General features: G+C 37.7%; 1 protein-coding gene across 15 annotated transcripts in view; it reads right to left on the bottom strand.

Annotated features, from left to right (window-relative positions):
- DLG2 (discs large MAGUK scaffold protein 2) overlaps positions 1–26,402 on the bottom strand; it is an 883,409-nt gene that overhangs the window by 237,963 nt on the left and 619,044 nt on the right. For all 15 annotated transcript variants that reach the window (XM_064441431.1, XM_064441436.1, XM_064441434.1 and 12 more), the window contains one exon: positions 3,319–3,387. In XM_064441431.1, the coding sequence (XP_064297501.1) occupies positions 3,319–3,387 (69 nt within the window). The remainder of the gene's footprint in view (positions 1–3,318; positions 3,388–26,402) is intronic.

Below are 26,402 nucleotides of genomic sequence, written 5' to 3' on the forward strand. Positions count from 1 at the left end.
TTACATGCAAATAAAATAAATCCTGAAAATGGCTTCTCTCTTCCACCTGCTATACCCGACACAGGCAACTCCATACTAGAAAGGTTGCTTTGCATCCTGCTTTTAAAAACTATTGGTTCCGTATTGGAACCACTTCTCTATAAACTATTACTTACAGCATTCGATGGCTCTATTTACCATGAATGCTCCAGCTTTTCAGCTTGTAAACAAAGCTAGACGTGATGGAAGTGGTGATAGGCAACCGCATTGCACTGTCAGGAGACAGGAGGTATTCAATGGCTAAGAGAATACCTAAAAATAGCAGGGCTCTCTAAGCCCTGTTTCAAAATATCAATACACAGTCCGTTAATAGCAAGCATCCAAAATTACTTTAGATAAGACGCTTTTGAAACACAAAGCAGTCTGTAACATCTGTCCTGTTCAGAACAAAAATTCTTACCCTTAGTCATGGTTCAAATACTGTTTATTTATGTATAAATATTTATATATATTTGAGATACTCGCTCACGTTGATAAATTAGTTTAAAATTTCCATCAGAACACTCTTGATCAAATAAGTTGAAATCCCAACTTCTAAGCAGCTCAGCAGAAGAAATGACCGGTAGCATAAAAGATACAATTTAGTCTGAACGTCAGCCGCAGAGAGAACAGCTATCATGCACCGCTAACTTTATAGCTTCATGCGATTGTACGGCAGCATTTCCAAATAATAGGTTTTAGTTTTCATCCAATATTTTTCCTATTTTAAATACTCACAGTTCAAATTGTTCATTAAAACCATTTCAAATAATTCAAACCAACATATTTTCAAATTCAATCATTACAGTTTTCTTGTTTTTAAGCCACACAAATAAACCATTGGGGATGACAACAAACACCTGTGAAGTTCATGCTTTTATACACTTAATAAATCTGGTCACCACATGTATAGTTATTACACTGTGAAGAATATATGGCTTGAATATAAAGAAAATTTAATTTTTAAAGACATCTTTATTTTTTTCACCTTGCTACTCTTTCTTTTTGCTGTACATGAAGTTCACAAAAGCCGCCCCCCCCAAAAAAAGAAGTTTTGTATATGAATCCATTACCTAGATGAAAAACTACTAAAGTTTTTAAAAAATCTGTTCTAGCCAGCTCAGTTATCACTTATTCAAAAGGGCGGAAAGGAACAAATGCCAGCGAATGCAATTGCCCCTATATTTCTTTAACCCTCCCATATTTCATTTCTCCTTCACAGGACCCAATAATTGTATTACCTCAGTGACTACGCAGTCAGTCACGCAGAGCCAGCACGCAGGCCACAACTCTAAGCGTGCGCTAGCGATGCCTTGCAGGTGAAGCAGCTATTTACAAATTGCGTCTCAAAAGCAATATATTGAGCAACCTAAATACAGGACCCTACTGGTGGAAACCCAGTTCCTAAAAGTGAAAAATGACTTTGTTTTGGCCTCAAATTGTATTAGCTATAAACATACTTAGCAGCATGGACCTCACAAAAACATTAGAATACGTTGAGCTTTAACATAACAAAATATTTAGGGCTGAGCTGATTACTTATATTTGCTCAGCAGTGTAATGGGCTAAGAGTCCCACTTGCCTATGTGAAATGAAATATGACTCAGTGTAAGCTGATTAGTAATAATTACAAACCAGATATTCTTCTACCTCCTGAACAGCAGGAGACCTGTAATATCAATTGCGGATTTCCTGCACTCTAACGATTCATACACAATATACGCAAGTTGTCTGCGTGGCCAGTTCAGATTCTGCAATTTATCTAAAAATTCATGTAGAGAGATTGATTTCCCAATTTCAATAGGAGTCTAAACCTGTAGGATACCGCCTGAATTATGAAGTCCAGTAGACTGAGTCAGAGACATCATAATAGAATTTCTTTCCTTAAATCTCAATTTAGCAAATTATTTTTTTCCTTCCCCCCCCCTTTTTTTTATCCAGTCACCATTTTAATTGATAAACTGGTTCTTGAAGCTCAGTTTTATTTCAAATATCAATTTATTCATGAGTTGACTTGACAAAAAGACTGGGGAATTTATTACGACTCTCTGTTTGTTAGAGAGAGAAAGAAATCTGAAATGAGGGCACTGAGACGGGTTGCCCAGAGCTTGTGCGATCTCCACATTTGGTGGTAGTCACAGCTCCACTGGACACAACCCGGAGCAACCTGATCTAACTTGAAAGTAGCCCTGTTTTGACCAAGAAGGTTGGATGATGAGGGCTTCATTTATAGAATCGCCTTCCACATCACAGCTCTTAATCCATATGCACCTTTCCTGTTGCAGCTTCATTATTCAGTCTTGTTTTCAATGAATAATTGCTATAGCTGTCTCACACATTTTCAATAAAAACTTAAAATCTTAGATCTTAGATGTGGTAAGAAAGAAAATGTTGAGACTTGTGAGAAAAGCATTGCAGGCTTCACTTAGGAGTAGATTATTTCTCATATCTACCATTTCATTTTCTGACGGCACCACAGTAAGTTTGTAACATAAAACAAAATACAAAATAACACCTTTCCTCTGTGGAAACTTTGGACTCTCACTTTTATGACAAGAAAGAAAAGCCTTGAAATAAGACCTGAGAGCAGCCAATGACAAGTTATTACCCATGCCTACAAAATATTTCACACAGTTCCACATTTCTATGGGAAGGGAGTAACGAATCTAATATTTTTTTGTAAGCTATGCCAGTCTGCAACCAATATCTGTGTTTGTTAAATATCAGCTTTTCTATTATCCTAAAGATGCAAAAATATTATCTGTGGTTGTGATTTATTAATATTTTACCCCATTATTTCTGTTAAAATGGAGTCAGCTAAGTACTCAGAGCTATAACTCTACAATGAACACATTAATATGCACAGATATACATCAGTACAGGATTATTATTCTCTATCAGTACTTCATCCTTGGTTTGGGACACTGCTTTGTCAAAAAGAACTCATGCATACGTTAAGAAAACAGAGTAAGTCTTCACTGGGTGTTTCTATGATTAGTGGGAGCCATTTTACAGCTAACACATGCAAATATTAATGTTAGTCAAGTGAGATGAATTGAAAAGATTGTAGCTAATAGATCTCCATGACAGATGTTCTTGTCTCCATGAAAACCAAACCTTTCAGTTTAAATATCTAAAAAAGATCAGTACTAATTTGAAAGTATTTATTTCTGCATTTCACAGACTCTGTGGTATGCAAAGCCACATCTAGATAAGAGCTCTGTGTATGTGGGTAGTTCAATGTCTGGCTTAGTGGTAGCTGAGAACTCTACAGGCAGCTTCAACAGAGAATCATCTTACCCTTCCACAGAAATGGTCCGCTGCAAGCTCACTGTGGGTGGACGCGTTGCAGTGCTGTGCTGGGAGTGACTGTATGGCCAAGGAAGAATAAAGAAAAACATTTGTTAAAGAAATACAACTTTCTCTTATTCTTATTGTCCCTAGCAGTTTAGCTCACACCAAAACAGAAATAACAGTCAGGTTGTTCTGCACGTCTAAAGCATTTTGACTTCAGTGATGCTTATCTCTTCAGAAAAGGGTTTAACCCTACAATCTCTCTTGTTTAAAATCAGGCTTCATTCCTCCTTAGGAGAAGACAATGAAGAGAATAATTCCCCCTTATCTTTCTTATTCTTTTTCAAAAATATTTATATACACACAGTTCAGCGACTTAAAATAACTTATATGCTAATTTTTCTGCTAAATATACTAACCATAAAACACAAAGTTAATTTTGGAGCAGAAAGTAAAACAGTAAATGATAACGTTATCAGTCTAATTCTTAGTGTTTCTCAGGCAGAATGCTCGGTAAAAGAGGACATGCACTGCTTATAATTGCACCATAATGCAACTTTGAATCTTACAAATTTCAACCAACATTCACTATTTCTATCAGATTTTAAGCAGCTTGAGTTTTTTCCACATGAAATTTTATCAGTCTAAGACACAATATTTGGAAAAAACCCATAATATTTTCTAAGAAAAACACAGACTCTGTGAAAAAAAAATCCTTTTGACTGAAAATCCTGAGGTCTAATGGCTTCTCTCATATGTGTTGTGTCATGGCTGAGGAACCTAGTTACCATATTACATAAACCCATTAAATTACGCAGTATACATTAACTTCAGTATTGCACTATTGTATAATACTATTGTACTGTCACTATTTATGTAAATATAACTGGATAACACAGCATCAGCCAAAGACTCTTCTGTGATAATAAATAGCATTCCTTATCCAAGACAATGTGTTTAAAAAGTACAAATGAAAAGCAGAAGCATCTGGCTGTATCCTCTGGTTAGTTTAAATGGCTACATCACATAGCGAGGCCCAGTGTTAATAATGCAAAGTACATTGAAAATAAATCTTTAAGTCAGTCTTATATCACTGACTCTACTAACTGCAGATATGGTCTTGCTTTCAAGCTTTGTGTACAACTCGAGCTGTTTGCTCAGAAGCACACCTTATTTTTATTAAAAGCTGAGACATTCCACATTAGTGAGCAACACGTCTATTTTAGGTGCGTATTTTTATCCTCTACCATAGCCAATACTGTCTGTCTGACGAGAGATGTGATTTTTCTGTGTAGCACATAGAGCTGTGAACACAATGTCATGCCACAGGACAAAGAGAAGACCTGCTACCTGCTGGTATTCCCTGTTGTGACCGTTGTGCTCTTCCGTCATGTCAGTAAACTGCTGTACTCATCCTTGCTCTGAATATTTCAGAAAGCTTGGGGGAAAGTATATTCCCCTTATAAAAAGAACTACAGAGCTTTTTATCTGCTTTATAGCAAGGCATAGGATGTTCAGGAGCATCATGAGTCTCTGGCATCATGGTGTGAACAGAATAGCTGAGTTGGACAAACATTGCAGAATAATATTTTCTAAATATTGGTTAAAAAGTTACTTTAAGTTTACACCTTGCAAATGACTTAGGATGACTATTTTTAAACTACCTTTTATTAGTGTTTATACATTTTTATAAGATTAAAGTTTAGCTTGTGGCTTGCCTTCTGTCCCTCTCCCTCTGCAGAGCTGGAAGGGATCACACATCTTTATGTTCCTGTACTGGCTTAGCAAGCAAAATTAATAAGGAAGGGAACAGCGTCTCCCCTGAAATTTCCCCCTGTATATGTGAGACAGAAGTGGCACTGCAGAGCCATAATTCTTCCATCTTTTCCCTGTGCAGTTTGACTCTGAGAAACCTTATTCTCTGAAGTTGCATCAAGAGATGCAAAAATACAGCTGGTGCAAGGAACAAGAACCCAGCAGAGAGGAGGGGCGATGATGTATGTCACGGCTCTCTAAGTCACACTGTGTGTCAAGGTCTGTTTCTAAGAGAAGGATGGCAAAGCCGTGCCTGAGCTATACTGCCGATGTGAAACCCACCATGGAATCTTTAAACAAGCAGCTCATATTCTTGCAACAGATGCTACTTATTTTCTGGGAAAAAAAATCTGTTAACAAGGCATGGAAAGCTAGCAACTGCAGGTTTCGTGCAGGAATTTGGTCTATTTCAGAAATGTTGTATAACGTTCTCTTTTTCAAAGGAATGTCATAGGAAAGGGTAGCTGAGGAATGACAGCTGATACAGCACTTTGCTTAAAACCTTTAGGTCACCTCTCCCTGTTTCAAGATCTCCTTACTAAAGCCATGGCACGCTGTTATGACCAGAGCCACAATGTCTACATCTAACCACAACTAGCCAAACTAGCTAGAATCCTGAAATCTTCGTGCCTTTTCCCAAAAAAGATTTCAGCATCGACTTATTTTTACGCCAGCAACCTTATTTATTTATACAAAAATAAACTCTGACCAGCTTCAAAAAGAACAAAATTACAAGGGCGTTAAAGGTAGGACTTTCAGCTGCTAAGTACTAAAACCAAATAATTTCCCATTTATCTACAGAATGAGCAACTGAAGACAAGAAGACAAGAAGCATATTGAATAGGAAGCATTTGGCATGTGACTATGTTTGGATGTTGCAAATAAAAAAAGGGCTACATTCACCAAAGTAATTTACAGAACGGTGAATTATTGCTCCTGCGCTGGAAGATTCAAAATGAGGAAAGGGACCAGTCTGGTCACTGTAATACAGTCTCAGTCCCCACAGCAATGCTGCATTTTACTGATGAATTCAACTACCATCGAGGATTGATACTTAACGTAGGCAACCTTGTGCAAAACCTGAAGGTTATAACCTTTCTGTTTCTAAATAATTTATGTAGTGGATGAATAAAGACTAAGAATTTTGTGACCATACGTTCCTAATGGCCTTTACACAATTAGCAAAAACTCTCAGTCTTTATAAAAGATGCCTGTTTGACATCGCACACTTTTCTTTAATATGGAACAAAATACCTTTCTGAACATAGATCCACCTATATCTGAAGTTGATATAGGCTGCACTCTCTCTGGATCTCACTATTCATGTACGTTTAAAAAAAATGGCCATCTTTTTATAAATGCAAAGTGTTACTGTTGAAAACATGATTCCTATTTAGAAAGGTTGGTGAAAATGCTATTTATGAACTTGCTAAGGAAAATCATTGCTAAAACACAAAATTGAAATGAGAGCAAACAGTGGTTTCAGAAGTGATTAGGAGCACCAGGTTCCCTGATTTTGGGTGTCCAGTCTAAAACACTTCCAAAACCCTGCTTTGCCAAAAGGGGATATTCATCCCTTTCGGGAAATCAGATGTGTAACATCTCAGCAGAAGGGCACGGTACCTAGAACTCTCTAATCACTGCTCAGCCACTTCAGAGTGTGTGCTGTTCCACCACATCTGCTTGGTAGTTACCCTCACACAGTACTGTTATGGCTGGTGCAGGAAGCAGCAAATCAACTAAAGGATTATCCAGACAGGCTGGAAAATGAAGAATATTCAGAGGGAAGAGCAGAATCTTGGGAAAACAAAACACATTTCAATGATGGAGTAAAAAAAAAAAAAAAGACTAGGATGGAAATATTATTTTCTATTATATCGGATGCTCTATTAAGTACCGTAATCCCATAACAAGTATGAATCAAAGCAGTGATTTTAATTCATTATTCTCCTGAAATTACCAAACCACTCAAGCACTAGATGTCATCAGTATCACTCACTGGAATGATTACCTCATTATGCAAAACTATGCAGGGAACCCTATACCTCACTCCTTCCAAGCAAGGAGTTCAGCTATTGGCAATATTCGACTCATGACCTTGTTTTTTTTCATGAAAATAATTCATAACTGGGGATACGAAAACTCATTTTTGGACATAATTATAAAAATAAATTTTCATGCTCAGTACAAACTTATGCCTTCTGAGGTATCACCATGAATACAACGAAGATGAAAATCAAAACTGCACCCTAATCACTGCTTGACACAAGTGTCTATCCAGTTGGAGACAGAAATAACAGTCCGATATCATTCCTAACCAACTTATTTAGAAGATAAAGTGGCTGGTAGCTTCTGTCAAAGTGGTGGATCTGGCAGAAAGAAGTCATTCCCATCACATGCTTAATACACTTATGCATGTGTCAGGTCTTTTGTAGCACTAAAGAAAATAAAACTTCTGGGTTACTGCCACCAGTATTTTCTATGATGAATGTCTAAGCATAGGCACTTACACCCCTATTGAGATATGTAGGTAAGTAGCATATTTTCACACTCGCAGATCTAAGTATTCAAAGTTTGACATTTAGACTTATAAAAATGCTACTTTCTCTCTGAAATGACACAGAATGAATGTCTCAATAGTTTTAATAATATGAAGTAATAATATTTCAATGTACTAGTCAGTACTGCAGCCACACAAGATGGATTTTCCCTGAAGAAATGAATCTCACATCCCATAAAATACTAGTTTTAACTTGATTCCATTTAATTTTAGTTCAAGACAAGGGGAACATACTATTCTTGTAAGACAATTCATGTGAGTGAAGGAACAAAGAATGAGATTCTAAGTGAATAAGGGGCAAAACAGGGAGCAAAGGATCCAACCTGTCTCTTTTAATGCGTTTAAGTTATTTTTTTTGTTTTAAACCTGTTTCTTAGGCAAGGCCTGCCATTTCATGCCTTTGTAAAATACTAGAAATAGAGCAGTGTGGTGCCAATGTATTTTTAATTATTATTACGAAAATAACAATGTCAGTAAGTATCATAGTACGAAGAACAGAATTAACTAGTGCCCTTAGTTTTAATTCCGTTGTAGCCCTTCAAAGGATGTTTTGAAGACACTTCTGCTGTGTGGGTGATGCTGAAACTGGAGGCAGCATCATAAACCCATCTTTCCCTGTAGGAAGCAAATGAACTACCGCCTTCCCTGCACGAATGACACGTTCACCAATACACAATATTCCAGTGAAAACCCCCCCCCCGGGATGAAGCAATCACAGCTGGGAAACATTTATTGTGTTTTACATTTCTATAATGCAATTTGGTAACTGAAAATGAAGACAAACCAGCATTAAGGGATCAGACTGCATGACACAAATCAGAGTTCATACCAAAGCCTGCCTATTGCATTGAGGGTGGGAGAAACAAGGTTGTTACAATCTAAAATCTGGTCTCTTTTGCTCATATAAAAACAATACACATTATCTTCATACACCAAGGACTAGAAAAGGCATCAGCTTTCCTCTCCCAACCCATCTCCTACCAACAAGGAACAGTTGTCCTTTATTTGCTATATCTAGTCTTGATTTAGGAAACTTTTTCTTTTCATATATCTTTGTTTTGACAAGTCAAACCTGACAACATAAAAGTAATTTTTTGCTTCCTAAATCAATTGACCTGCATCTTCTCATAAAGAAGTGATGATGCCACTAGTGGCACAGGCTGGATATAGACCTCTCTGAATCCTGGCTTCAGAGCAGTGTCCTTGAGGTTTTGGTTCTGAAACTGTCACACAGAAGAAAAAAATACAAACCACATTTGTCTACCAATATGTTCTGTGCAGAAAAAGAAAAAAAATCAACCAACAAACCCAACCCAACAACTACCAAAAAGACAAAATTGGAGTTCTGAGTTATTCTTTGTTATTCACAATACTAAAAGAAAAAAGATTGGTAAATATGATATTGAAAAACCTCCACTAGAGAACAGTGAAGGAAACATTAACATTGTTTGGTTTTATGATGTATTCTCAGCATGTTGTTTCTTATGTCAAGGATTGGAGGTAGCAGTGCTGTTGTTTATAAAGCTTCTAAGCCTTTGCTTTGATGGATGTAAAAGTTTAAGAAGGCAACATGCTTTAATTCCACTAATGTGGAGTTTTAATTCAGAGCAGTGAAGTGAAACCAGCTTTTCCTGATGCTGCCGACAGCTAAACTTCTAACTTAAATGAGTTTTTGCTCTCCTGTGGGATTAATTAGAAGACTAGAGAGTGCTTTTTTGGTATTAATTTTATCTCAGCTACAAACACCTTGATAATATCCAATACTGACAGTTACTGACCCAGATTAGAACTGTCAAACGAACCAGAGAGTCTCCCATCAGAGGTAAATAGGAAACTTCAGAGAACAGGACGTCCAACCCTGCTACTTTGAGATCACCCTTAGGCAACAAAGCCACACATCAGATGTAGCACTGTTTTTATGCACAGGCAAGAGCAGTGAGAGCTTTTGGGCTGACTTAGTAACTATAATTAATTTTTTAAAATGGCATCTGTACATATAGTGTACAAATTATATTGCTAGGCTAAATACTGACCTAGTAGAAAACAGAAAAGAAACAAAATTAAGGATTAGGCTGTCACTCTGCCTACAGATATGTAGAATAAGAACCACGGTACATCTCCCTTCAGGTTCTCTGTAGTAATTCCACTTGCACAAGTAAAGTCAGCAAGGTTGCTGAATTCTCCCTCCCTCCCCTTCTTTCCCCCTTTTCTTTCCTTCCTTCCTTCCTTCCTTCCTTCCTTCCTTCCTTCCTTCCTTCCTTCCTTCCTTCCTTCCTTCCTTCCTTCCTTCCTTCCTTCCTTCCTTCCTTCCTTCCTTCCTTCCTTCCTTCCTTCCTTCCTTCCTTCCTTCCTTCCTTCCTTCCTTCCTTCCTTCCTTCCTTCCTTCCTTCCTTCCTTCCTTCCTTCCTTCCTTCCTTCCTTCCTTCCTTCCTTCCTTCCTTCCTTCCTTCCTTCCTTCCTTCCTTCCTTCCTTCCTTCCTTCCTTCCTTCCTTCCTTCCTTCCTTCCTTCCTTCCTTCCTTCCTTCCTTCCTTCCTTCCTTCCTTCCTTCCTTCCTTCCTTCCTTCCTTCCTTCCTTCCTTCCTTCCTTCCTTCCTTCCTTCCTTCCTTCCTTCCTTCCTTCCTTCCTTCCTTCCTTCCTTCCTTCCTTCCTTCCTTCCTTCCTTCCTTCCTTCCTTCCTTCCTTCCTTCCTTCCTTCCTTCCTTCCTTCCTTCCCTCCTTCCTTCCTTCCCTCCTTCCTTCCCTCCTTCCTTCCCTCCTTCCTTCCCTCCTTCCTTCCCTCCTTCCTTCCCTCCTTCCTTCCCTCCTTCCCAAAAGCAAAGTGGTTAGCTTAAAGTATTTGAGTTATTGCAGCCCTAAATTAGCGTCATATAGCAGGAAGGAATAATGCAAGGTGAAACTGTGACTCAGAGGAATGTTTCAGCTCCTGGAATAAAGCTAATTATCCACCTCTGTTAGCGGTGTGCCTAAGTCAGCACCTATCTTCAAAGTGGTGAAACATCCACTGACTTTAAATCTGCTTCCTTATGGCTGAGGTAGTTGCAGCAGATAATGATAAGCTTTAAAATATAAAAAGTATGCTTATCTGAGAAGGAATTGTTATTTTAGTTTGAAATGAAATATTTTTAACAGCTGAAGAAGTTTGGAATGATGTGGGGGGAACTGAAAATAATTAGAAACGCTGTTTAAAAGAGTGGAGTGGAGAGGATATGCTGTGATGAACTTTCACATGTAGTCTAATGTTCCCAAGTAGGGTAAATAGACACTTACACAGCACTGTGAAGAACACAGCATTGAGCAAACTAGGCATACCGAGTGAAAACCATAAAAAGAAAATACTGTGTCAAATTGATACAGAATTAAGTGGAACAAATATTTAGGAAATATGAGACCTATCTTAATGACTCAGAGACATGGTACCTTGCTTTTTGGGAGGTTATTTTGTTCTAGACATCAGTGTTAGATACTGATTTCTGTTATAACACACATTCTAAATTTTGCTTTAATTCCTCCCTTTCATCCTATCCTTCTTCTAATTCATTATGTTCTGTGTTTGTACCTTCTCCTCATACTCTGGATCGACTTGGGTCTAACCCAACTTTTGGATTTCCAAGGCTTTTGGAAATGAGCCACCTAAATCTCCACTGCATTCCAAGACATTCTGCTACAGCTAAAAAAATACACCTCCAGTCTTTCTGCTAGCCTCTCAGTTTTATTATTTTTATTGTTGTTATTATTGTTGTTGTTTATATTAGTAATGAATATGAGGAATGACAAAGCTCCACCTGGGAGTCGAAATACTCCCTGATGAAGTTATTTGGACAATTACACCAGCTGAGGACTGAGGTTGACATATCAAAATATTTGCAACAAGCGAAAAACTTGTAGGCAGGTATGAAAAAAAAGGGAATTGTAGAGAAGAGAAAAATCTCACTTTCTCAGTTACTTAAGCAATATCAGATGGAAATGGCCCATCAACATAACAACTGAGTTTGGCTCTAATTACAGCTGTGGAAGAGGATGCAGTGCTACTTTCATGAATGTAAATAGGGAGCGTTTGTTTAGGAATGACAGAAAACTTCCTGACGCACTCTGCATGGCCTCCCAGTTACCTACATCTGGTGGTACCCTGGTACCACTGCCTAATACAATGCTGAGTTTTCAGTTCCTCATGGAGAAAGCAGCTGTCACCCTCCCCCCTGCTCTTTGACATGACGCTTAGGTAATTTAACATCACTGGGGTTTTTCTGCCATACTGCTGCACTCGAATGCCACACCTCACTTACTGTTTGCTATCACTCCTAATTTTCTTCTGGCATTAGTGCTTCCCAAGCATTGCCATTCCAACAAATCGCATAGGGTGTTAGTGAATTGGAGATGGTTTGATTTCTATGTGACAGAGCAACAAGTATTCTCGTTGGGTAAAAAGAAATCAGCTTCACCTAAGGAAAACACATGCTGTAGTATTGAAAAATATCTTAATGTAGTCTAATGTAATAGAAAGAAAGACAGACTTTAGAAAAAAACTTCTATTAAGGATCTCTGAGAGGCTAAATAATCAGAACTTGTTGAAACAATTCAAAGGCAGCGTGCTGAGGTTTGTGGTATTACATGGCTGCAAGGTGTCATTCAGCTTCTCACTCATTTCACATATATCATTATTTGCCATTCTTGATTTAAAATGTCAGTATTTTTCCTATTAAAAATGGCAAGCAAAAACGTGCATCCGTGTATGTATAGTCTTTCTTTGGGTATTGATGTAAGTGATAAGAGTAGGAAATGTGGATTTTCAAGTAGAAATTTAGTTCCCTGATTTTCTGCCACCCTGCTGGGCCACTCTCCTGCCCACTTCACACAGCTGGTGTGACTGCGTTTACCCCCAGCACCAGAAGATGCAGACAGTAGCCAAGGGCCACCAAGCTGAGCCTCTGCTGCAGGGCTCTCGTTGAGCTGAGTGCGCAGCAGTCATCAGTAGCTGTTCATCAGTAGCAAGTGCAATACACAGCACTCACTGCTGTCCCGTAACACCAGTGTTGATATATTTCTAGAGCTATGCATTGCTTCTATAACGAAACATATTTTTGCACACAAAGCTTATTAGGTTCCTATGCAAGTAGCGCAAGTATCTGCACCAAAACTCCTTTCCAGTTCAAGCAAATGTTGAAAGACATTTGCAAAGACTTGAAAAATTGATCCACTTTTAAGAAACTTAGAATGGCAAAACCTAGACAGAAGTCAAGGAATATCTCAGAAGTTTTAGGAAAACCCATTGGCACAATAGGAAGAATCATATAAGATTTGCAGTCCAAAAATACCAAATTGCACATCATACATGTATTTACCAGTTGCATTGTTGGGGCGAAAATAAAAAAAGAATGAGTAGGGAAGTTTTCTGTTAAGGAAATTTCTCAAATTGTCTAAAGAAAAAGCTCCTCTAATTTATAGTCTGTGGATACAGCATAAATTCTGAAATACTGTAAACTAGTAAATTGTTCATAACAATGCTAACAGCCAGTAAGACCTTGAATTTCAGAAAGGGTTAAGACCAGAATTTTTACATGAACTGTTTTATTACTGCCAATAGAACTGGATGAACTCTATTATTTTAGTTGAAATTCAGTTTCAAAGGAGTATGTACTCAACAGGAGGAGAAGAAAACAAATGGTTAAACAGACGCTAGAAAAACCTGGAAAGCCCTCACATTTTCATGTACTTTTCCACCACAGTCCATAGAAGATAATTTAAAGTTATGAATACTACTTATAAGACTGTTAAGAGTTCCCTTCAGGAATCAGAGACCTAATTCCAATTCAGGATGAAAAAAAAGGAAGCATAACATGATTTTAACAGGGAACTCTGTCAGAACAATCTTGTCATCAACAAAATGGGCAGAGATTATGTCTAAATGGTTACACTGATCTTGCAGTAGTGCATTTAGTGACTAGGACAGCTTAGCTTGGCTTTCCCCTCTCGAGGGAGGGTTAACTTTCTTTGCACTGAAAATGACGCTTGAAAAATAATTCACAGGACTTTTATATTGCATCTGCTTCTTTTTTAAAGAGTAGGGAAATGATAGATAAATAAGCCTAATGACAGAGCTCAAATAACTGCAACCCATTAAACTAATTTGCAAAGTTTCTATCTATCTCCATCCAAAGATAAACAAGCACATAAAATTCTTTTCATCGTAGAGTCATTTCACTGCATTTTACTCATTCAAGATAAAGCATATAGATAATAACAATTAATTAAAGTGATTTAAAACAGCAATGAAAAACTGATGCCAGGCCATACCATGCCATTAACAGACATTTCTATATCCCATGAGATTCTGTATCATTACATTTGCACAATAAAAACTTTCCGACAGAAATTTAAGTTTTAATATTGTTTCTGCATAAGACCAAGTTAATTTCCTCTGTACTTATTAACTCTCCGGTGTGCCTTGCAGTGAGTTACACTAATTGTCAAGGTGAAACAGCCAGAAAAGGAGTGTATTCAGCTTCCATGGTAGGGGTTCATTAAAACAAAAAGAGTGATCACAAAAGAAAGAATATTAAATTATGGTTATGATCTAAACTCTCTCAGAACAGCACACTTTATATTGCAATTACTCCTGATACGATGTTTACTGCACCTGTGTGACACCTTCTGATAATGTTATCCCTTCTATCTGGATATACATTATCTCTATGCAAGCTAGGAACATGGGTTGGACCTTTTCTAACAGACCAGAGGTGAGAATGCAATCTTACATAAGCTGCTATTTAGCCTCACTTTCTCTGTCATTCAGATCAGCCCAGCATGCATGTGTGTATGTGCCATTATCCCAACACAAACCCAAAAATCCTAGAGAAATACACACAGAGGAAAGCAGAAGGAGAAATAATGTAATACACACAAACAAATGACATCCCAACAGAATACATACAAACAGCAGCGAGTGGTAACTTCAAGATGCAAAAGTATAAAGAATGTATTGTCAAAATGAAACATGAACAGTGAAGAAATTCAACAGCTTAAGCTCTTCTGTTTCTAATCTAATCTATATGAACCATTATTCTTGGATCTTTTTTATTTGATAGAAGTTGGAGTTACTGAGCATTTCATGGGAAACATTCAGATCAGCATTTTACATTATGGGGTCTAAGAAAGATATATACACCAGAACTAGATTTAAAAGAAATTTAAAAATCTATTAATTTTTTTGTCTTTCTGGGGTTACTCACAAGGGGAGTGTCAAACATAAGCATCTCCCATGGTAGATCACTGTAATATTGTCCAAGCACATTAGTAATTAATTTTGCCGGTCTTTGATTGTAGGGCATAGATTGGACTAGATGAATGATGGGGTAGACAGATTATTTATATGTTCCATTATATCAAGCCTTATATCCCTAAATCAACATATAAAGCACCATTTATTTAAAGATGCTTGTTAAATTCAGTCTTTGAAGAGAAATTTAGCTATTTAGGAAAGAACTGTGAGAGGAATTTTTAAAGAATTTTACTCTCAGCCTGTGATAGTCATTAAGGTTAATTGTTTAGTTACTAACTTAATAGATAAATGATTTGAGTACAACATTGGAAATTGGTTTTAAAAAATTTGCAAAATTAGCAAGCACACATACATGACTAAGGTGATAAACAGTCAATTTGTGATCCTTCTGGGAACAGATTCAATGTCATTAAGATACTTAGTAAGTCCTGGACAGCAGCCCGAGTTTCCTTCACTAACCTTTTCAAATATTTCTTGTAGGTTAGGCATAATTTCTTATAATTACAATCTTCTCATCAGCTAGCAAACACAAGGTTCCTGGGTTGTGTCAAGGTTACTTTAGTGCGAAGGGTGAAGATGCTGCCATATCCTAATTTCAGCTTCCATTTACTAGATAAAGAGCTTTATCTAGAACTAAATTTCTCTTCGCTGCTTCCAACTAATCATTTCTCTCTGCAAGTACCTTCTTTCTTTGGTTCCTAAATATTTTGATCAGAACCAATTGCACTGGGTACTTTGAGAGGAAAAAGAAAGAGACAAATGCTGAGAGAAAGTGTATGAATGACAGACAGACGGGAGCACACAGAAGCATGAAGCAATCAATAAAAATGGTCACAGTTGGATTTATACCAACAACTCATCCAATCTTAACTTGGACTAAAACCAGAATTCTATTGTCATTTAGCACTGTAAAAAGAAATAGTCACGCAAGGAAGCGATTTTGGAGATGGGCATCTTGTGTCCATATTTATCCTGCGCACATGAACTGAGCTAGCGTTGCAGCTTTTAGCTTCAGTTCTCCATGTGTTATTTTTGAGGACAAAGCAGTTCTGCTGAAAACCTATGAATACCCTGCAATCAATGAAAAACTTCACATATGAAATATGGATTATTCAGATGATACAAAAAAACTGATGGAGGATAAGCCCATGCATTGGATGGTCATCCACATTTTCAAATCTTGCGTTTGCAAGATTGTCACGAAATTCCATGGCAATAGGCTCTTGTGTTTACGATTCCTTTGATACACTATTTTATTCCACGCTATGCCTCTCCTCCAACTTATCCGGTATGTCTACTATTCTAGAAAATATCTATTTAAATAATTTTATTTTTAGCCAGTGGAATTCTCCAAATCCAACTGGATAAACATACACCAAGAAACCCAGAGAAGATTCTTTCACTCATCGGATACTTCTGGATATAAAATGCTCATTTTTCTACCCAAGTTAAGTGAAACAGTTTGATTGCTGTTTTTTCTCCTGGTCCAAAGATCAGCCTGGAGACATTCTACACCTTTGAGGCATCTAAATTCATTTAAATTTGCATCTTATTATTAAGTATTATTAGCTACAGAATCCTTTTTTATACCAGTCAGACATTGCTACACATCAGTCCCAAACACCACATCTTCCCTTTCAATGTGAATGCAGAATGTATAAATTAGTGTTGGAAAATATTAAATAATTCAATTTATATATTTCACAGATGGCAATCCAGACAATTAAATATTCCTGCAGTAAGAGTTACACTATGCACACCTCTGACTGATACCAGAGGTAAAACAGCCAGCATCTTACAGAAGAAAATATAACATAATTTATTCTCGCATTATAGCTCATCTTATTCTCTACTTAGAGACTGGTTTAAGCCTTGAGAGATGAAATGATAATACCCTTTAAAAATTTTTATCATGACCTATTGTAATTCACTCTGCTTTTTCTTGTTAGAAATATTAGTCCCTTTGCATTACTACCAAATTCCTGCATATTGGTTAATCAAGCTGTGAATCAACATTCCCAAATCAAATGGCTGCTTCTACTTTTTTTTCCAGCAATTTATTTTACAAGTCAATCAAAGTTATCTCAAATCTTCAAAAAGATAATTATATTGATTTCAATTCATAATTATGCTGATAAAATTTCAGTTTGCACAATGTATTCTTGATGTGTGTGCTTTGTTTGTTGCGTCTTTTGGCAAATGGGTCTGAAACTTCCCAGCCTCATTGTGAATTTCCTTTAGGAACTTAGTAAAGCCATTTACTCTTTCTGTTTGCCAGCTCCCTGTCTCTAAAAAAAAACAAAGATAAATGAGATGCCCATACCATTGTAATGATGGTAGCAATATTAATATATTTAGGTAAAGAAGACTAAAATTAATTTGTGCTGTTCATCATTTCTGTGGGCAAGCTGAAGAAAACCTGTCATTTGCTAAGTTGGATCAATGTGACATTTCTGTTAGTTGACACTGATTAAGCTTAAGGTTTTTTGTTGTGAAGTGGTAATGCAAGAATAGCAGAATTGGAAAATTTAAACAGGAAAACATGAAAGGTTGACTTGGACAAAATTATATAAATCTGATGTGAAAAACCCCCAGCATATTCTATCCTAATGAAGAGCTGATTTACATTAACTTCTATAAAAATCCTCTCTCTTATTAAGATAAGAGTGGTGATTACTAAGAACTAGAATGTCGTATGGCAGCACTGTGTTTTAAGGTTTGCTCCTCAGCAATGGTTCATGCTGCTTAATTTATTTAAGTCAACAGCAAATAAATTTATCATTCCAATCATTTAAGAATTTATTTTCCAGCTGATGCTATTCTTTATGAAGGACACCCAGTAGTACATTCAAATAGATTGTGACTTCTTGAGAAACAATCTTCGAGATGCTAAAAAGGATGATGTCATGTGATTTGGGAGTTAACCTTGACCTGAAAGTACGAACCTGCTTATACTATTGTATTGCCATGCTTGTTCTTGGATAATCCAAGCTACAGCAAAGTCAGTGTAATTCTCCTTCTGACTTCACTGAGATATGATTTTGGTTTTGGTATTGTACTGATCTTCCTTTGCAGACACCTGCTGCCTAATCCCACTTTTATCAAAACAGAAGACTCTACCCTTCTTGTCATTAATTCAAAGCTCTATGGTATTTTACAAGATTGTATCAGAAAAAAGTAGGAAAGGCAAGAAAAAGAAATAGGCTGAACATGATTCTTTCTAGTGTTCTGATCATTGTCAGTATGGTTTGGGTCTTGAATTTTTGTTGCAAAGTGCAACCTTCCAGTACCAATGGGAATGCTAGTTGTTGAGTGATGACTACAAAACTTATCTGGGAAACCAGGTAAAATCCATTCAGAAAAATATACTAATTTTTCCATCAAGAATAAATTTCCCTCTTTGCATATTTCCCTTTCTAATTGCTGTGCACATACCAACCAGGAGAAGTTTTGATCATTGGAGCCTCAAGATTCTAGACAGCACCTGTGATTTCAATGACACTCATGAATTCACTGCCTACTTTAGATGTCTCCATAAAACAAGATTTTTTTTACACATTCACTGAAGTGGTATAATGGATGTGAAGGACTGATATGAAAAATTAATAACCCTCACTCACACTGTTGAATCTCAAATGTTAACAGGAAATTGTCTTCTGCATGGTGCAACGACAGTATTGTGTGAGTTTGTATCTAACCAAACCTGTATTACTTCTGCTTCCACCCAAGTCTGTATAGCCACACTCTTGCCACAGATACTACAGAAGCCCTCCTACCTGCAGCTCTTAGTCAGCGTACCCTGAATAGGCTGAGTTCTGATTACAGCTTATGCAATCTTCATCAGCTCAGCAACTGAACTGACTACACATATTGCTGACATATGCTGACCAAGTCAACTGTTAATCAAGGTTGGCATTGATTGGAAGCATGTTAGACTAACCTAACTTGTCTAGAACCAGCTCGGGAGTATCCGAATGGTCTTGCATTTAGCTGCGCAGATGCACCTTACTACTAGTGAGTAGCAAGTGACACTTGGTTTCTGTACTGCTTGTCCCCCCATGTGGGCTTCAGGGCATTTCAGGTGTGCATATTGATACATTTTCCCTTTACACAGTGTAATACTCAGGCTGCTTTTTAGGAAAGCTTGTCTTAAGGATACAGTTGTTGCTATTCAGAATTCAGATTTGTTAGAAATCAGTATAATCAAATCAAAAGCAACTTGTGACGTGAAAGAACATATACACAAGTCTACTCTCACATTGTAGAGTTATATGCTTTTCCTTGGTCCCCACTTCATCAGGGTAGTGATTTCAACAGCATAAAAGCAAGAACTATAATGACTCTCGAAAGATACTGCTAGCAACTCCAATTATCTGTGGAATGATTAATTTTCTGCATGGAGTATGGAAATACTCTGGAAAAAGAAATTGTCTATGCCTCTCCCTGGGGATTGTAATGTTTCTGTTCCAGTATTTCCTTAACAGTATTGAAATACTAATTTTGAAAGTCAGACTAAATCTTCCTCTCTTTCCCTCTGTCAGCTAAAAAAATGTATTTTAATATCTTGTCACTTCAGTTGACCTTGCTTTTTATGCAGTAGCAATAGTGGTTTTATGCACTATAAGCATTATTTAAAAAAAAAAAATCAGATAAGGTAGCTGATTCCACTGCTATTCTTTAAAAATGACATAAAAACATTTTAAAGAATAAATTGTTTAAGATCCCAAAATGTTACCAAATTCTACATGCAAATTTACAATGACAACGTAGCTAAATTTAGGTTCAACCCAAAAAGGTCAGTTGCATAACTAGACTTTCACAAAATTCAGGGATATTTAGACCTTGTAACCCTTTCTGCGCACCTAATGGGTGGGGTTTTTTTCTTTTCTTTCTTAGCAAAAGCAAATAAAATCATTTTCCAGTGACTTCATATAGATACAGCAGCTAAACTAGAATGACTGTGGTTTACGATGAAATCCTATGTCAGTTTGTCTTACTATAAACATTGATAGCTATATCTACATGAAAATGAATTTAAATCAATAAGAAAAAAGTTCAGCAGTCCTCTCCACACCAAAATGAAAGCTTAACCTAAAATAAGGGTGGTATTTATTCAAAGCCTGGATGGTATTTAAAAACACCTCACTAGCGGTAACACAGGTACTAAAATGTACTATGTAGGTAAAGGGAGTTTAGTTTACCACAGTATTCTCCGTTTTCATAAACCCCTTTGTAGTAATAGTGTTGCCAGACTGAATCAGGGAACCGTGGAAAGCAGCACCCTCAAAATTCTTTCGAGTCCAACCCAAATTTACATAAACATTTAAAGTTGTGAAGGTTATGGTTATCATTACTTATATCACACTGAAGTCTCTGCAAACAGATGGTTCCAATTATATAGTCAATATTTTCAAAGACTAACAAATGCTTTTCTGAAATAGGAAATGTGACAAGTACTGATCGATAAATATTTCTGCAGTAACATGAGAAATATATAACCACTTGGTTACGTTCCTCCTAACGATAGTTATATGTTCTTTTAAAAACAAAGACATGGCAGAAGAACCTGTTCCCACTGTTTAGCCTTTGGCTACTGAAATAAATTTTTCCTTTACCATGGGAACTGATTGTTACCCTCATAGACACATAAAGGTACAGGTACCTTCTGATAGTGGGAATAAAAAATCTGAAATGGAAAGCAAAAATATATAGGAATTTTAGAGTAGACACAGGAGGCGGGTGACATTAGGTCAGGAGTGGTTTTTTTTAATGTTAGTATCTCTGTGTTTCTGACTATTCCATTAATTAGTATTTTATACTTTTTTGACAGAAGTAAAGGCTGTGAAATCGGCGACTACAGGAGATGAGGACCTAGTTTAAACAGCTCGTTCAGTTTTGCAACAACTTCCACAACTGTGTCCACAAATGGGTTTGCAGTATCTTTGGCCCAGCACAGACTCCACAAACAGAGCTACCTCCTGATTTCTGTATCACAAGCATATTTTTAGAATCACAGAATGGTTTGGGTTGGAAGGGACCTTTAGGGACCATCTAGCCCAACCCCCTGCAGTGAGCAGGGACACCCTCAGCTAGATCAGGTTGCTCAGAGCCCCGGCCAGCCTGACCTGGCATGTTTCCAGGGATGGGGCATCTGCCACCTCTCTGGGCAACCTGGGCCAGCACTTCACCACCCTCGTTGTAAAAAATATATTTTGCCCAATCTAAATCTACTCTCAGTTTAAAACCATTGCCCTTCCTCTTGTCACTACAGACCCTGCTAAAGAGTCTGTCCCCATTTTTCTCATAAGCCCCCTTCAATAAGGTGTCCCCAGAGCCTTCCCTTCCCCAGGCTGAACAGCCCCAACTCTCCCAGCCTGGCCTCACAGCAGAGGGGCTCCAGCCCTCAGATCATTTCTGTGCCCTCCTCTGGACCCATCCCAACAGGTCCATCTCCTTCCTGTGCTGAGGAGCCCAGAGCTGGATGCAGCTCTATGAGGTCATTGTTAAATCCCTTTTAGAGACTGGGAAACAAAGCACAAAATCATTAACTACCTTGCCTAAGACTGCGGATCCATGTCAGAGGGAATTGGGGCTGGCTTCAAGAAACCAATCTTGATTTAAAAAGCACTGCAGGGGGGTCTCACCAAAGCAGAGCAGAGGGGCAGATCCCCTCCCTCGCCCTGCTGCCCATGCTGCTGGGGATGCAGCCCAGGGGACGGCTTGCCTTCTGGTCTGTGAGCACACATAGTCAGCTTGTGTCCAGGTTTTCATCCACCAGTGCCCCCAAGTCCTCCTCTGCAGGGCTGCTCTCATTTTTAGACATATCCCTGTTCAAAGTCAGATCTTACTTGACTTGGCAAAACTACAGAAATGGGCATATTTGAAAGTATCTACATATAGGGCTTATGTCAAAAATAATAAATGGTGATAATTAGATATAAAATAATCTGGGGGTCTGAGTCAGCACTACATTACTCCAGTGGGATAACTGCAGTTTAAAACAAGACTAGCACAGGGCTGGGGGAAGGTTCATTATTACTGTTGTTATAATTCTCTTGCATTTCCATGACAAATTACACTGCTATAATTAGAGGTCCCACCTGCTTTCCATGATGCCTCCTATCACTCCACTTGGTACTAATGATCACTCCTTTTTATGCAGTGCAGAAAATCATGCATATCTGCACCTGTTGGAAATATCTTTTTATTCTGAGGGCTGCTGGTGATGTCTATGGGTGTGTGTCACGTATTTCACAATTGGACAAAATAGAAGGAAAGTCTTAATTTGCCAAGGTCATACAAGCTGCCAATGGTACAGGGAAATTTCTCGGTTCCCTTTGCTCTAACCAGTAAGCTTTCTGCTCTTTTGTGGGCAGCTGCAACCCTGGAAATTTATTCTTCCCCCAGCGGGTAGGTTCCCTTCCCCCATAGGTAGCCACAGGGTAGCTTTATTTACCCTGTCTCTGCGGTAATATTTCATTTCTAAGCTCAGAGGACTCTCTTGGGGTAAAAAAGAGTAATTTGTTCTCCAGGTTAAACCTCTTGAGTTTTTTGATGAGCTGAGAGTCTAGCAATTACTGTGACAGATGGAGTGATGATTTTTATGATGTGGAATCTTGTCCACAGGAATGAAACTGAAATCTCCAAACCCATTTTGCATATCGGCCTTTAGACAATTGTCAGGTAATAACTGTCATTAACGTTTGTCACTGTGGACAAGATTTGAATTAGTGAATGGCTCCATTAGCTTGTTACTGTAACACTCCTATGCAGAGTGACACTTTCTGTCAAATTTTTTGTCATTTATTCTGAATACACTTGAACCAGATACGGAACCAATATTAAAAATGTGGTTTTGAACTTCTCCCAAAACTCACAAGCTTTTGAACGTTGTGCCTGGAATTTTAGTGCTCTATTATTTTGGAAGAACTGCTTCTTCTATTCTTTCAAAATTCAGGGGCAATTTCAGAGGGGGGATTTTTAGAGACCAGAGCAAGATGTTTGAGAGGGTGTTTATATATAATGAAAATAAACAATATTGTGTCTTGCAGAAAAGACTGTTTCAAACAACACAGTTATGGTGTGGACTTAGTTATGAACTGGCTGTTTGGATTTTCATGAGACAGTCTGAAGCATCGTTCCTCAGGCAGGAACCAGTTAGAAGTGGCCTGCTACCTTTCTAGTCTCCTGGTTCTGGTCTTCACCATTAACCCAAAACAAAGACACAGGAACTGGCATTTGGTACTTCAGGAACATTTCCTGTGTCATTCTTAGAGACCAAGTTTCAGAGCTTGCTTATAGGCATGGAAAGGGAAGAACCATCTTTCCCTTGTTCCCAAATATCTCTTTGTAGCTCAGCTTGTAATTGTAACAGCAGGAAAAATTTAATAGTAGTGATTTACAGATGTCTTCTTACTGAGAACTGGTATTTTTTCTTCTCTAAAGACATAGTAAAGAAAATACTGCTACTTAACTAAACTGAGTTAGTATTTCTGTCCAGTTTATGAGCTAAGAATATAGAGTTTCATTTCCATTGGTGCAGAATATGAACAAAAGAGGATCTGCAGAACAACAAAGCACAGTATCTGTGAAAATCAAGTCATATATTCCAAAAATATGAAACATTTCCCAAATGCTGAAAGAGAAACAAACACCTTAATTTTTCCCTTTTGAAATTTTTCTCCTAATTCTGTTTAATAATATCAGTTATCCTTCTCAATATAACTGAGCAAGAAGATTATTTTACTGATAGGTAAAGCAAAGCAAATAGAATTAAGTGATTTGGTCAATTAAAGGGAATTAGCAGCACAACTGGAAATAAAGCCCAGCAGCTCTAACCTGAAGCATCCCATTGTAACCTGAAAGGCTTCTGTAACTCTACATAAACACTTGAACTGTAGAGATTTTATACCTTGACAGGTCAAGATTCTCATTAAATCATCTCTGAGTTTTTAAAGGGTGCATCTTTCTAATAATTTTAATAGTCTCCAAAATAGAAAACCCCTTATTAAAAAAGGAAAGCACATAAAAGAGTCTATATGAGTGTTTGTGCTTATTAGGGTCAGAGATTCATCCACACAAAATAACATGAAAGCTGAGGCTGAAAGGCAGCATCATTTTTCTTTCATTAACTACAACAGTTATATGACTGCATCGTTTATTTAAAGAGAACGTTTAAGTCAGGATTGAAAAGAAATTATAGGAAACTCTCCCAGTTAAGACTTTTTAATTTGTTAATTGAAAGTGATAAGGAAAATCCACAATTAATTTGTACAATTTTCAAAAGACCCTAAATAATTTATTGTCTCAGGAGTCTGATTCACAAGCAGGAACAATCTACATTCAGATATTGCATTCAAGTTGCAGACAGTTAATCAACACAGTTTATGCTGATTTAGTTATAATATATAACTATAAAATATTGCAGTTCTGGAGCTGCTTTCAGAAGTACCCAGTCAAGTGTAATGGGTATGTAGTTGAGCTGCATCTTGTCAGCTACTGCAATGTATGTTCTTGCATGTGAGTCAAGGCCTCCAAGCTTATTTCTAGAAAGGTCTAGGTGCCAGAGTTAAAGAAGTATTTGAATTTCTAAAGATGTTGTTTAGGGAGTGAAGGCCATAGCACTTACATACCCACTTCTCACTGAAATCAGCAATAAAAAGATGCTTTAATTTCCATCAGTACGAACATCTGTAATGAAGCCAGCCTCTGTGATGACTAGTTTTATCTCTTAAATTGCTGAGGGGTTGCTATATGCTCTGTGCCTCTGAATGCCTACATTTGTGCGGAGATCTGCCTTAAAGGCACTTCTCAAAACAAAATGTCACAGTGTTCATTTTTAACATGCCACCTCATGGTTTAAGGGAGCTACGTTATCAAGAGTTATTTTAACCAGGTATCTTTTATTTTCTAAAGATGCTTTTTCTTTGTGACTACAGGATTAACTTGTTTCCACTGACACTGAATAAGTTGAACTTTAGTATTACCTTTTTGCTGTTCAAAAATCCCCCGAATGAACCGTGCGCTTACTCCCTTCCACTGCCTTTAAGCGCTGCTATTTAGTAGGGCTAGTTCGCAGCTTGCTGTCTGTGGCTGGATTGTATAAAATCAGATCAGTCCAGAAGTTACAAATCTGGCCCAATTCTTATTTTAAATGCTTAAGCATTTAAACCCATTTGCCCAAAACAGACTGATTTCCTGTTTAGTAATTATTATTTGAAATTTTCATATAAAATAAGTAATTGAATACAATTAAGCAGCACAAGTTCACTTTAAATTTGAGAAAGATGGTTGCGTTTATGTGGGCCAAGTTGAAGACTCAGTTTCATAATAACCATGCTTTTTACTGCTTGTTTGATAGGTCCCATTTTCAGGTTGCCAAGCATTTCAAAAAACTCAAATTATGGCTAGATGTGTTTTGGGAGATATAATTCCCATATTAAACACATGGGATTGAAAAGGGGACAATAAGAACTCCTGTACAATGTGAATTTCAATAAAGATGACAAGAGCCTCCCTGAAAGCAGCCACACACAAGTGCAGTTATATGCATCATTTTGACAATAAGCTTGCTCCCAGTGGGTTATTGTGAAGAAAAAGGCTGCGCAGATATTAACGAATGAGAAAGTGCACTGTAGCAGCGAGTGCCAGAGAGGCCCACCATTCACACCTTGTTCAAGTGCAGTTACCTTATCTTCCCACTACGATCCGTGAAAAGCGACCAGCACCTCCTCAGCTGTCCCTTCATGGCCTGGGGAGGGATCCCAGGGATCCCTAAAATTGAGGTGACGGCAAGCAGCAGTGCTCATCTTTGCAGACATCACTAGTCTGACTGCAGAGGCTACCGGAGCGTAGTGACCCTCGTGTGCTTACATGGGGGCTGTGGGAATTCAGCCACACCTTGCAAGTAGCATCACACATCAGTCTTTAAGATTCTGGACATTATAGTCTCCTTACCCATATGTCCTGCCTACATTTCAGCACACTTTTATTTGTATAGCTCTTTAGAGTCACACAATGCTCAGTTGCCCTTGAATACCTGTGCAAATACCATGCTGTTTTCTGCAAAAGACTCTGCTCTAGAGCCCTGTGCCAATATTATCTCCTCTCCCTAATGCCTGTTGGTGAGAAATCAGTGGTGGTCCCAAGAACTGATGTCATTCATCATCTAATTCATCAAAAACCTTAAAATAATTTTTACGTTATTAAATAATAACACAAATTGCCATTAGCAATAGGATGTTATTGTCTCAGACAGAATTAGTTTTCAAAGAAGCTCTATGAGATCATTGTTAAATCTCTTTTAGAGACTGGGAAACAAAGCACAAAATCATTAACTACCTTGCCTAAGACTGTGGATCCGTGTCAGACAGAACTGAGGCTGACTTCAAGAAACTAATCTTGATTTAAAAAGCAAGCCAAATACTTTAAATCCAG

Source organism: Phalacrocorax carbo, chromosome 1 (genome assembly GCF_963921805.1).
Source record: "Phalacrocorax carbo chromosome 1, bPhaCar2.1, whole genome shotgun sequence".
Taxonomy (NCBI): Eukaryota; Metazoa; Chordata; class Aves; order Suliformes; family Phalacrocoracidae; genus Phalacrocorax; species Phalacrocorax carbo.